We start from the raw sequence: 14,503 nt of genomic DNA, 5'->3' as shown, positions 1-14,503 counted from the left end.
TGCGTGTGTGTGGGTGCATGCGTGTGTGTGTAAAAGCAGAGGAAAAAACAGGCCTGAGGAATTTCACTTCTTAAACAATCAGCTAGTTACTATTAATCACCCAGCTACGGCTCAGCAAGCTCAGGAATGCAGCCTTTAAACACACACAGACACACACACGCACACACATTAAAAGACAGTCTGATTACCTTGATTTCACCTGTATTTTATGATACACACTCTCAATATAAATGCTTATAAATTTGGGTCGTCATTTTGCTCTCGCTCTTTGTCACACTTCTGCAAATACTTTCAACAACATATAACAACTTCTCTAGCAGGCACCCACATGTTGCAGGAGAGCCGCGTGAGTGGGCCACTGGGTGAGGGGTGACAGGGGGTGTGCATGCTGCAGGGGGAGCCTATGGGTGGGGGCTATGTGAGGACAATGTGACCAAAGGGCCTCCCTCTCTTTCCTCCAGCGCTGCCACGACTGTCTTCACTCAGCGCTCTCAGAGGGACAGAGAGGAAACACTGGCTCTTTTGTATGACCTATAAGACAGACCACCCTCCCCACCCTCTCTCCACCTCTCTCTCTGCTCAGTCGGCCCTATCCTTCTGTGTAATCTGCACCTGCTCAGCCTGCAAGAAACACACACACACAAATACACACTGGCGCAAATACTTTAAAAAAGGTGAAAGGGAGACACAGAAAGGGGCTGCAGCAGGAAAAAAAGTCTTGAATTCCACAGTTTTCTCCAAATTGCTGCGTCATATCTGACTGAGGGTGAAATATTTCCCATCTTTCCCTTCTCTTTTTCTTCTTTCTGTCAGTCACACTTTACAGAAGTTCCCAGCTGAATTCTTTCTTTCCCTTTCTTTCAGTCTTTATTTATGCACATAATTATTTTGTGGATTTGAGAGTGGGGGGAAGAAGAAGAAGGAGGAGGTGGGGGTCCGGAGTACAGGCAGCCTCATTCCTGCTGGAAAGCTGCTTTTCAAAAAACAGTTTGAAGTTCCTCATCTCACACCATTAGGACAGAAACATGCCCAACTGGCCATTAGTGTGCTCTTAATGGGGTTACAGGGTTTTGGTACTGGATGTGTTTGGCTCTTTTGTAAATGTAACTGTCGTTATAGCAAGTCAGTGCTCCTTTTGTTCATGTGTGATTATGAATGTGTGACAGATGTTTAAAAACTGCAGTAAAGTTATCGTTCTATATAGTGAATGCAGAACTTCATGTTGCAGTGTGTTAGCTCAATTCAGTGCAATAGTCAAACATGTACAGCTTTGGTTGCAGGATGTTGGGAAAGTTGGAGGGTATCCTGGGAAATGAGGCCGAATTGGTAATCTCAAAGATCTCAGTTTCGTTCCTAACCCCAAAGATATTAAGTTTAAAGTCAAATAAAAACAGAGAAAAAACAGCAAATCTTTAGACTGGGGAAGGTTAAAAAAAGAGAAAATGTGTGGTTTGAAATTAATAAATGAATAAACTAATCAACCTATTGTTTCAGGTCTAATCTAAACAACTATATCTGCTGGTATAATTGGACCTTTGTGCATCTGAACCATTCCTGGACTCCTTGTAAAACCTGTTAGGTTTCTCAGTCCGCTATCTTGTCCCAAAATTAGTATCTTTGTTTTGACAACAACCAAAGACATCTTTCAACCTAAAGATCTCCATACATTCAACAGTCCACATACGCCATACTGTTATACCTCTTGTTTTGGTCCTCAAATATCATCCTTCTATTTCCTGTGCAGATATCTATTGTCTTTATTAAAGCTATGATAAAAAGCTGGTTACATTGATAGTATTTTCTGGGCCAATCGGTTATGTAACTGATGCCATGAATTTCATGAATACTAAGATGAATAAGTCACAAAGAAGAGACTCCCTGAAGACTTTGGAAATAGTTCCACGCTGCCGCAGAGAACTCACTTAAGAAGTCTTGAAAGATAGACCCCTAAGGTTCAGCTTATCAACATACTGTAGGAGCCAACTGTATTATATATGTTTATATGTGTGTGTGGGTGTGTGGGAGAAAGGGAATGTTCTTCATTATTTATACCTTGCAGTTATGCAGCTGTGCAGCCCCGATTGGGAATTACAGTGAAACAGGAGCAGGAGAGTGCAGCTACTGTAAAAGACACTGAAGCCACCAAGAGATAAAGAGAGACAAGACAGGGCAGCATGGAGAGACAGAGAGAGAAAACACAGACTGTGAATGAGGGGGAAGCAAGGGAGCCAATATCTCACTCCATCTGTTGAGGGCAGTCACTGTGGACTTGATCAGAGAACTCAGAACCAGATGACAGGCACTTAATGTGACATTTATGGACACCATAGTGCAGATAGAGAAGAAACGTTCTCAAAAAGTTAAAGATGGTTCTGATACATGGACTGATTTATGCCATGCATGTGTGGCCTTTTATCCAGTTGATGGGCTAATCAATGATTTATTTCTGCTCTTTAACGAAATAGAAGTTACCTATCTCACTTTATACTTCCATTCCCTTTGGTTTTTCTTTCACATCAGTCATGCACTATTCAAACTCTCATCTTTAATCCAGACTTGCCACATAAAAATATCTTTTGGGACCAACCGTGCAGGATTCATCGGTGAAACTAATTCGAGTCCCAGACAGGCAAAAAAAAAAAAAAATCATCACGAAAAGAAAATCTCCTTCAAGTGGAAGGTCTCTGTAGACTTATTTGAATTGACTTACTGCGTTTGTGTTCATACGTGTGGATGTAAGTGTGCGTGTGTGTCTCTGCAGGCATATCTGTGTCAAATGGCAGTGAATCCAACCCAAAGCGAGCAAGTTTGGCTCTGCTGCTCTGTGAGACTCCTGACTGCTGAGAGGATTTCCACAGCACAGAGAAGTGAGAAGTGCTGGTTGGAGTAGTGCATTACCGCCACACTCCGCCAACTAACATTCACGCACATTTTCTAAACCATTCATTATTCATTCCTCCCCGCTGCCTTCCGCAGCCTAAACTCAGAACCTTTTGCTGAGAGGTGCTGAACGGAACTATGTTATGGTTTCAGCACATACAGGTCTGACCCAGGATTGCAGGATTAAAGAAATGAATTCAGCGCATAAAATGTTCTTAATAGGGAGCTGATTTCAAATATCCTGCATGTTTAATATGTTTCTAAGTTTAGAAATCTTTTCATAACTTGTCCTCCAGAGTATAAAGATTTCCTGCTTCCTGAGTGAGTTAAATAGGTTATTACACTAAGAATGAATTACAGCTTCCCCTGTATATCATGGAAAAAACTGGCCCAATCCTTCAGGCTGTTAATAGGAATACACCAAACTTCCTTTCCTGAGTTGAAAATCACTTCACTGCCATCAGCACAAGGAAGTGCAAAGATGCAAAACGATAACATACACCAAGTTTAGCCATCCTATCATAGGAGAGCAGACTGCCCTCATTCCAAGATAACATAACAAGTCACATAATAAATCAAAGTAAGGACTTGCAGTTCAGAATAAAGCACATGAATAAAACAAAGTAGCCTACAATAATATGTGATTTTGGTCATTGCAGGCTGGAGAGAAGAATATAGGCTAGACTGTTTATTCATGTGCCCTACTGCCCTGCAATAAGCTTTCATTAAGAATGCCAGATTTGACAGTAAAGCAAACTGAATGAGAACGTGACTGAATAAATGCATTGCTGGATGCTATTTAAATACAGCAGATAAATGCACACAGTACATTCATTTCACACAGCAGGTGAAAAGAAGATGGTATATTCATTAAATAATAGTTCATATTTAGGTACAATCTAGATAATATCATTCCGTCCTGGGACATCAGCATCTGTCTGTCTGTCTGTCTGTCTGTGACCTTGAGGGGTGTCATTCCCACTCAACCCCCACCCTGTCTGTATTCACACAAAAATGGAGAAGCAACAGTAGATTGCAAAGTTGCACACAGGATTAAGAGAAAAAAAGGCACGGACTAAATGTGAGTAATGCGACTGAACTTGCCTTTCAAGCTCTCAGAGTACATTCCACTGTATTTACACCGAAACAGCGTAAAGGGGGGGATATTGGAAGTAAAACAGGTGTTTGTACATGTGGATACCAAAACGTTTACAACTAAACTTAAAAATACTGCCTTTAATGTGTAACATGTGTCTGTGTCACATGTTTATTCTTACCTATACAGTCCAACTCGTTTGTTTCTATAGACAATCTATGTATCCTGCAATACACTACCATTGCAATAACTAACAAGTGTTTAACCTCATTATATACTCAGTTCATACAGCGAAAGCCCACGGAAACACCTCTTCAGTGCACCTGCGTGCTCTCGTGTGTATTCTTTTTAACATTTCCTGGGGAAAATGTAATTTCTGCCCGGTCAGGGAAGGCTAGGGCACATCGCTGCTCTGACCAAAGCTTTCACCTCGTCCAGTCAACTTTCCCGACATCAAGGAATGTGGGTGGCATGCATGTATTGAGCCGGGCAACGCGTTTCTGTCTCCAATATCAGAATACCATGCAACAACAACAAAAAAAACGGATTCAATACCTAAAAGCACCTACAGCGTCGGTTAGCTTACCTGCTACATGCAGGACGAGGGGGCACGGATACGGTATCTGTAGCTTCGTTCAGTACCTCCAAACCGCGGTCAGTAAGCGGCACATAGCAACACAAATTCCCCCTGTACAGCTTCAAGTTCCCCCCACAGTGAAAGCCTTACATTCATCCTCCACCACCATTGGAAAGCGCGCCATCATGCGGCCGTTGAGAGCGCGCGACGCAACAGGTGCAGCGAGGGACAGGTTGAAGTGCTGCCTTCAGGAACTCGGAAAATATAGTAACTATCATGACATGTATGACCTTATGAAGCAGCTCATAATGGCCTGTCTCAACTGATAACGGAGTAGTAATTCACATTGTATATATTCTATCATAAACAGGCCTACACTTAAACAAGAACAAAAAATAAAACTCTTGCCTATATGACTACATCAGAATGAATTCACTCTGTTCTAAAATGGTATGGATGTTTTAGGTAGCTCTGCACCTTACTACACATACATGATACAGGTTACATGCCTAAAACTAGCTTTTGGTAGGTATTGGGCTATTGTTCTTGTAGAAAGTTTAAAAAATGTAGGCTTGTGTCTAACATAATTAATCAAAATCAAACTTACTTTTTTCACTCACTGTACCTATTTTATGTCAACAGATTGTGTTAACTGACTTCAATACAAATCAAACCTTTTGAAGAAAAGAGGTAATCTAACTTTTTTTTAGCTTACTTTAAATAATGAATTAATAATTCCTTAAGTTTTCTGAGAGACCTTAAAAGCAGCATGGTACCATAGAGGGGATGGAGAGAAACGGGGGTAGATGAGGACTAATGACTTCATGGCTGCATTCCAAACCAATTTATCCCTAATCTCTACTCCCAGCTCAAACATACTGTGTAATGTTTTCTTGAGTGCCATAATGAGCCTACTGCTCAGCAAAATCCTTGTTACATGACACCAGCTAATAGTCCTGCAAGATTTACTGTATGTAACCTATTAAATAAAAAAAAATGTATTTTAATTATTATTATCTCTTGTATTTTCAGTGTTAGTCGTAGCAGTGCTTCAATAACATGATAATCTAAGAACATTACTAACCACATATCTTCCCGGGAGTTCTTGTGCTCCCTGTCTTGAAGGTTCCTGAGGATCGTTGCTGCAGACCACCTGCTGCTGTGGACCTGCTCGACTGCAACAACTACTAACATCAGCCTTCCCCATAGTATCATTATTGTTGCTGCTAATGCTAATAGTAGACCTGTTGACTTCAACTGTTACAATTACGATTACCTCAGCCTTTATCATTACTCTGCTTCTCTCGCTAATTTATTTATTTATTTATTTATTTAGCCAATCTTCACCCTAGTCTACCACTATTATTGGCATTGTAACCATAAGTATGTGTCTGTTGTTGTTCATGTAACAAGGACATATGTTGTTGTGGTAACAAGAACATATGTTGTTGTTGCTCTCTTTGCCTGTCTCTATCCTGCATCTCCTTCTATCCCATTTTCGGCCCATCCAGTCGAGGCAGATGGCTGTTCAACATGAGTCTGGTTCTGCTCGAGGTTTCTGCCTGTTAAAAGGAAGTTTTTCCTTGCCAATGTGCCGAATTGCTAAGTGCTACTCATGGTGGATTCATGTTGGGCCTCTCTTTAAATAACTTAACAAAGAGTCGGTCTAGACCTGCTCTTTCTGTAAAGTGTCTCGAGATAACCCTGGTTATGATTTGGCGCTATACAAATAAAATTTGATTGATTGATTGATTGATAAGAAGTACATTATCTCCCCCAAAAAATTGTTTTAACAGTGTTTTTTTGGAATGGTTATTTACATTAATAAATCATATTTTCTTATTTATTTACTTTAAGCCCCTCAGTATGCACTGATGATGTTCCCAATGTCATCAGCAGGTGGTGGTATTTCCCCAGGAGTCATCCATCTGGATCGACGTGACTATATCTGTGCAGTTTCCGGCGCGTCAGTGTAATACAAATCGTGAAGGCCCCTTGGCCTTCAAAATAAAAGCATTGGACTTGCTACCTTCAGGGCCTATAATGCAAACGAAAAGCTTGCTTAATCTAAACTGACAGTAATTTGTAACAGTCAATGTAAAACATATTCTGAAATTGGCCCAACATTGTTTTTTGAAAAATCAAATGGTTATCTTCTCCACCCGCACAGACCACTGCAATAGGCTAGATTGACATTTTTGAGGGATATATGCCTTATGCATCTCCATTATACATGACAGAATGGGGAAATAAACTGTTGTACCTCTGCATGGATATCACATCCTACATGTAGAGTCAGAGCTAGGTATCTAGCCTTATGTGTTAACTCAAAATATATTAAAATTTGATAACTTTCAAACAAATTGTTAAATTATTCAGATTATCTGCGATAATTATAAATCTGCTTATAGGTATAAGAAGTTTTTGTATACAAATTCCTGTCTATAAGGATATTATTTTGAAAATTCTCACAGGATGTTGTCATGCCTTCAGGACGTCTTGACACTAGGGACCACCAGCGATAGATGATAACTCTAGGAGCTAGCTAATCGCAATGTTATTTCCTGGTAAAAGAGCACGCAGAAACGTTTTAGGATGTCGGAAAAGTTCATGCAGAGCCACAAACAATCTGTGATCTGTATCGAGTCCATTTTGTCCGGTGAGCGGCTACTGAATGCTGATTTTAACCATCTTTGTTAGCATCTCATCCTCAAGTCTAATGCAAATTTGCCTTAACAATGATTTGAACAATGGGAAACGCTAATGCAGAATAAGATTCAGATGGCCCGTCGGTTTTGTTATTTTATTTTTTATTTTTTTAAATAATATAGAGTCATAATTTAAAACAAGCATCACCAATATGGAAATATTAGGAAATATAGACGTTATTACTATTTGGGGTTTAACTCTAACCAGTTGTTACACTTTTCACTTGTACAGTACTTGATGTTATAGTTGATGTTTACGTGGCGTCGCCCATGTGTGATTTATTTATTTATTTTGTTTCACAGACTCGTCAAATGACAGAACAAGTCTTCACACATGTATTTTATGTGGTAGGTAGGTGTGTCAGAGCTGCTTCCATCAGGTCTGGTTCTTGTTGCCGGTATAAACACACATCTCCTTACACTTTGGAGGCAGCGCCAGCAGTAGGAGGTCAGCTGAGGGGCAAGCAGCCGGCATCTCGCCATGGCCACCGCGCGCTTCCCCGGGAAGAGTGTGGACGTGGCCACCGCCAACTGGACAGCTCCAGCTGTGGGCCGGCCTGTGTGTGTCAACGGGACCCCGTGGATCCTCTACCTGCTGGAGGAGTGTGTGGATAATGTGTGGGAGTACTGCAGCGTGGTGATAGGACTGGTATCTATGTTCTGTTTCCTGCTGTCCACTCTACCGTAAGTGGTAAAGGAATTGTGAAAGTAGAAAAGGAATTGTTATATACATTATTCTTAACCAAGTGTTAAAATTTGATTTAAAACTCAGTTCTTGGACTAATATTGTCTTTGATTTGTCACTATGGAAATCATTTGATGTTATCTATGTCTGTCCATTTATCTAGGCAGGTTTATGAGGCCTATCGGAACGGTAAGGTGGAGGAGGCCATGTCATTTGGCTTTCTTATCTTCCTCTTCAGTGGAGACCTGACCAGCTTTGCAGGTTGCTACCTCACCAGCCAGCTTCCCATTCAGGTGAACACACTATCTCAATGTAACAACTTTCATTTTTAGCTGTTGAGACCTCAGAGTGTGTATAACAGTGCTGTGAACTGATTGAAGAGTTGTTCATCCCTCACAGGTCTCAGCTGTAGACATATTTTTGTTTTTTCCAAATCTTTCCTGCCATGTCTCTGAAATTAGTGAGTTGTTATATTGAGGGCAATCTGTGCTCACACTTTTTACTGTTGGCTTGTTGACATGTGTTTATATTGCCTTGCTTGCTTGTGTTGAATCAAATTCACTTTCAGTTTGCATATATCAGAAAATGAAAACAAAAAAGAATATATTGTTTAAAATTTTACAATTTTTTCACCATATTTGGATCAGACATTTTAATTTAACAAGATTCCTTGGGTTTCTAATTTAAAAGCCCTGTCTCTGTCAATGAACAACTAAACATTATGAACTCATCTAACCATAACCAGCAAATGTTATGACTTAAGTTTCAAAATCTAAATCTGAATAGACTATGGAATCTTCTTTTCGATGTCCCTCTCTCAGGTAGTCACAGTGGTGTTCTACATATTCACAGACCTGATCCTCATCTCCCAGTTTCTCTACTATAAGATCAAGAACAGCTCCAGCAGAAGTAAGCCTGACATTGTCTCAGCTGTTCAGTTTTAAACGGAGCTGGCGGTGCATGTGTGCTGTGTGAGTCAGCCATATCACAAACCTCCAGTTTAATGAACAGTGTAATTGTGGGGAAGGGTGTATTTCCTGTTGTTGACTTATTAACTATTTAATTTGAGTTGCATAACGTTGCAAAAGTGAAGGCTTGGCCTTGTTGGTCAAAGGACAATCTCAGCTCTACAAGTTTATTAATGATGAAACTTCAATCACAGACCGTGTGTGTAAATAGAGCCTTATAGAATATAAACAATATATCTAAAGATGCATATCTGGGATCAGTGCTCATATAATATTTAAGACCACAATAATACCGTGATTCTGATGTTGATGTGATGGAAGGTTCCTTAAAGAGTGAGAATAATTTGGTATGTTCTTATTTTCTTAGCTAGATAATCATGCAAAGTTATTAAACACAGCTGTTTCCCTCAGAGATAGAACGATTATGTAGATTCCAATCCTCATATTAATGGAAATGGTTTACTAATGAACGATGTAGGATAAATACAAGAGGATAGGAGAAATCTGTGTTATGAAGCCAAAGATCACCCACCTGCTGACTTCAGAGATAACAGATCAGACTGATCCAGCTCTTATGTACTTATGAGCGTTTACCACCACAGCCAAAAGTGCGTAACTGGCCAATGAGACATAATCACGTACTGAGACTTATCCAAGACCGTACACAGCTCTGTTATTCGCCCTTGCTGGCCATTTGCAATGTCACTGTAACTACAAAATCAAATCCCTTCTGTTGCTCTTTGTTGGTACAGAAATTATGTACAGGCACTTTGAAAGAGGGTGTGGAGTAAATTTCAGCTAATGCAAAAAGTTAGATTGTACTTGCTGGATTATTTGCATTTCTTCACTGTCAGTTTTTGTGTTGTGTTTGTGTGTGATCCCTAGAAAGCCCAATGTTGAAGTGGTTCTGCTTCATGTGGTGTGGCGCCGCTACGTTAGTTCTCCTGGCTTTACCCAAAGTCATCATAGACAATAGTACAACTTTAGACACCCAGGTAGGTGGACTGTCTCCAGTGTGTACTGTATGTGTTCGCATCTATGTGTGCAGGTGTTAGATTTTAGTTTCATTAATGTAATTTGTATTTTTCCCATGATATCTTAAGGTTTATTTGAAACACATAATTCACTTTTAATTGGAGATTGTGATTGTTTAGTTTATTGTGTAGTTGCAATATTTTTGCACATAATCCTCTCTCTCTCCCTCTCTGTGTTTTCTTCTGTGCCAGAATCCTTCTACCTCCAGATCAGTGGAAATCACTGGCTATGTATGTGGATACCTGGCATCGGTCTTCTACCTCTGCTCCCGTTTCCCCCAGCTCTATAAAAATGTAAGTTTGATGTGGAGTTTGTTTTCTTCTCTCTGTAATCTGGTTCCACATGTTGGTAGTAGCATCTTGACAGGAGATCTTGGACAGGGTCTGATCTAAGGGGGTCTGTAGAAAACACTTATTATATAACCATTAGTCATCAACAATGACTGTGTTTGTGTGTATGAAGGGGAAGGAGGGATTTGTTTGTTTGAATTCACAGCTTATGTGTATAAATAGAAAGCAGACGTTTAAGACAATGGTGCAGTTGTGCTGGAGAAACATCCTAGCTCGACTGCAGCTATTAATCAGAGGGGTGATCATCTCAGTGTGTGGACAGTGCCAGAGTAACTTAAGGGCACACACACACACACACACACACACACACACATGCACTCCTTGACTTTTGTAAAAAGTATAAGTGGGATTTGGCCTGTGGAAATTCTTTCATGTTCAAACGAGCTTACCTTTTAGCAAAAAGCTTTTAAACATTTTTACCATACCATTCCTTTTGCCAAAGTTGTTATCTCTGTTATTTACGATTACCCTCAGGTTAACTATTGCAAGCACTTGCTGTATTGTATAGTATTGTTTTGGTCCAGATAATGCAGTAATTTAAAGAGTATTCATATTGTGTTGCCAGGCAACATTTCCCAGTTGTGGGGACAGATGAACTCAGTGGCTACAACAGAATCTAAAACTCTATTTTTTAGTCAAGGTTAAAATGCTTCACAAAATTGGAGTGACGCTCTTATCCCTGGTAATGTATTGCCTGTATTTCAGCTACACTGACATAACGCACATCCCTCATGCTACTAATGCTGAATATTGTTATTGTTAGTTACTGTATTTAGAGTAAACTAACAGTGTGATCGTTTCTTGTCAATGCCCAGTGCACTGCTAGAGACAATACAGCACTTCTTAGTAGAATGAATTCCTTGTTGCTTAGCATCACTTCAGGGACTTGTTAGTAGCAGTAAAAGGACAAATTGCACCAGTCTTAGCTTGAATCTTGTTGCAGTGGTCTGTATTTTTGTACCAACAAATATATGCAAAGAAAATCGATTGTCATGAAAGAAACTGAAACCTGTTTGTGGTTAACCAATAGCACATCACCTTTCTCTGCTGTGGGTTTTCACATAAGCAGGAAGAAGTTAAACCCCCTGACATGATACACAAGACTTACAAGTCCACTGTAGGTGCTGTTCTGCTGTTTGGTTTATTAATTAAATGCTGTTTTCTCTCTATATAATCTAGTTCCAGCGACAGTCCACAGAGGGCACCTCTTACCTGTTGTTCGCCCTGGCTATGATGGGCAATGGGACATATGGGTTGAGCGTCATTGTAGTCCTGCCTGCACTGAGGGGATCCAAACACAACTTCATCATCAAACACCTGGCCTGGCTCATTGGCAGCCTGGGTGTCCTCATACTTGACTTCTTTGTATCCTTTGAATTACAATTCAAGCCTCAAAATGGCTGTGCAAAGTCTTTCATATTTTCTTATCATATCTGCATATAAAAACTTGCTGTAATTTATTAAATGTTGTAGCTGTGTTGAATATTTAAACATCCTAACAACTGTCTTTGATTGATCATATAAGTTCTTTCATAAAATATTGATAGACCTGTTTGTATAATATGACCAAAAATGTACAGTATATATATATATATGCTATGCTAAGCTAACTGGATAGTGGCTGTAGTCTTATATGTAATACTTGAATAGGAAGTTAGAGATTTTCAAGATTTTAATCTCATTCTTGTCAAGAAAGCCATTCGGTGTAACTCCTAAAATGTAACAAAACAATTAATTTAAAAGAAGACATCACCCGTGGTCTGTCTGAAATAGTTTGCAACTGATGAAAAGAGCATGTCTCATATCTTCATGTCACAGGGTGTTTCAGAGAAGAAATCAGTGGTTGCCTAAATAGAAGATAAAACAGGAAACGCTTTCTGGTTGAGCCTTAACTTAGTCAGGTGACTGCCCAGTTCGTCATGTACAGGAAGAACAACTCTGCTAAAAGCAGTACACTTCTCAGCATCCCAGAGGTGGAGCCCCTGCTGTGTGAGGAAGTGGAGCTGTCGGTGTTATAGTACACATCAACGTGGAGCACTTAATCAGGACTGGCCTGGTCAGTCTGCGGTTTGTAATTTAATCACGCTGTGGGTTCTTGGGGATTATTGATTTATGCCTAATAAGTTTGGAGAGCACAGACCTTTCAGAAGCAATGTGGAAGGTACCAGCAGCCAACTGCTTTGTGCTTGTAGTCTAATTTCCTATTATTAAGAGGACAGACACTGGGATCAAATCTTCGGTGCTTTAATGTGGTGAAGAGGCTGGAGAAGCTAAACATAAGATCAAATTCAGGACTATTTAAGAAACATTGATGTGTGATTCTCTAAGCAGGAGAGTTAGCATTCCTAAAACCTTTTTACGGTTATGAGTGACATTTTGATGATTTTTTTCCCACTGGGATTCCTTCATTTTGTTGTGGATAGAATAATTATTTGTATTTGCCATTGGGAACCATCACACCAAGAAGAGGATGATTACTCCTGGATGTCTTTTCACAAATGCAACCATCATAGCAGAATGAAGTGCCTGTTATATTTACACAGTTTGACAGGGTACATACTGCCATTGAGGATTGCAGTGTAATGCTAAGATTCATGTTATGGGATTAAAGTGTTACTGTCTAACCTTATTTGGTATTTGAGTGCTGTAAACTACAGAGTTTTTCTACAAGGAGCCATCCTTCTACCTGAAAGATGTTAATTTGACTGCAAGCATATTATTCCTTCAATTCTATTTCAAAGGGATGATGCTTTACTCATCTTGTCTTAACTGTCTGCTCTCTTAAAAAGACACATTATGTGTGCATTTTAAACTAAACAAAGTCTTAATATAAATGCACTTTATATCCATTTCAAAACATGTGTTTTTATTTAAATCAAGTTAGATTGCTAAGTTAGTGACAGATGTTTATTTAAGCTTTTGTTACATCTTAAAGACATTCAAAGACATGGATGTTTATTTGTTTTAAAATAGATCTAAGAATAGGAACAGAAGTAGGATTAGTTTCTATTCTGTCATCAGGTTTAAAGCAGAAGATGATCTTGTCAAGTCAAATTTATTTTTAAAACACTTTATTAGCTTCAATAGGGTAGTGAAACAAAACACATAGATGTCATCAAAGGGGCGCAGAGACAGAACAGAACAAATAGTCGTCTTATTTATGAGCTATAAGAGCACATCCAGTTAGCAGATATTTATTTAGATCATTTGCGAATTTTTTTGCCAAATGTTGTTACACAGTATGTATGTGGTGCTGTTATTGTTTAACCAGATCATGTGCAAAACTAAAGTACTGATCTGCAAATTTCTCTACCTCAGTATAGTGTCGATGTGATTTATTTTTTCCCAGTTTGTGTAACGAGCTGGCTCTTAGTATGAGCACAATGCTTCATGTGTGGAAACAGTCTGTAGGGAAAGGAGCAATTGGGGCAATTTGTTCTGAGTCAACTTCCCTATAAAAACATTAATTTGCAAATATATGCAATTAAAGAAAACATTTTCACCTACAGAATACATTTTGGCTAATTATTTTTGTATTGCATGATTCTTACTTTGATCCTTCTCAATTATTTCTATATGAGCCTGATATACTTTTTTAACATAGAACAAAAAACTGAATATTCCTTGTCTATATTACTTGTGTATACTTAAGGATACTTAGTATTTATAAGACTGTAGCTTCACTTCAATGGTGACACGGTTTCCTTAAATGTATTTATTTTCTTGCATATAGCCTAACTGTACATGCCCAGTTATATTGTATTTGTTAGCTCTGTTCCAGGGTGTTTTTTACTGACAATGTCCTCTGATATTTACTCTATGTAAAACCACCATATGTATTAATTTAACTGTGAATATATTGTAAAAAAACTTGAATAAACTGCAATATTTCTTAGATGAGATATTTGTCTTTGTTCGGTTGATGAGAAGGTAAAAAAATAGAGTAACCCATTTTTAGCTTTTTAGCTTTCTTGCAGACATTTGAAGCAAAATAATTATTCTCTATGGATATTAAAGCACCTGTGAGGAGTTTTTCACTGGTTATGGAACAGACGGAAATTAATTCTGATTACTTTATATGCCCTACAAAAGCAAACCAGACCATCAGCGACAAGCTTTGGGGGTGTCAGATGATGCGGTTAACTGCACGCTGCCTTTGTTTACATTTTTCAGGGCAAAAATGTAAAGTGAGTGATACATATGA

The 14,503-nt window shown here is 39.1% G+C and overlaps 1 protein-coding gene across 1 annotated transcript; it reads left to right on the top strand.

Moving 5' to 3' along the window:
• The first annotated feature begins 7,075 nt into the window (after nucleotides 1–7,075).
• LOC138597213 (lysosomal amino acid transporter 1 homolog) lies at nucleotides 7,076–14,194 on the top strand. Its single transcript, XM_069668782.1, has 8 exons — nucleotides 7,076–7,212; nucleotides 7,565–7,945; nucleotides 8,110–8,239; nucleotides 8,768–8,855; nucleotides 9,800–9,909; nucleotides 10,141–10,242; nucleotides 11,479–11,664; nucleotides 12,201–14,194. The coding sequence occupies exons 2-8, from the start codon at nucleotides 7,743–7,745 to the stop codon at nucleotides 12,315–12,317; spliced, it is 936 nt and encodes a 311-aa protein (XP_069524883.1). The 5' UTR covers nucleotides 7,076–7,212; nucleotides 7,565–7,742; the 3' UTR covers nucleotides 12,318–14,194.
• Nucleotides 14,195–14,503: the final 309 nt, after the last annotated feature.

Source organism: Semicossyphus pulcher, unplaced genomic scaffold (assembly GCF_022749685.1).
Source record: "Semicossyphus pulcher isolate SPU_LCO1_2020_fin unplaced genomic scaffold, fSemPul1.0.p SCAF_19, whole genome shotgun sequence".
NCBI classification, from domain to species: Eukaryota; Metazoa; Chordata; class Actinopteri; order Labriformes; family Labridae; genus Semicossyphus; species Semicossyphus pulcher.
The sequence above is the reverse complement of the archived record's forward strand: the minus strand, read 5'-3'. Positions and strand labels throughout refer to the sequence as shown.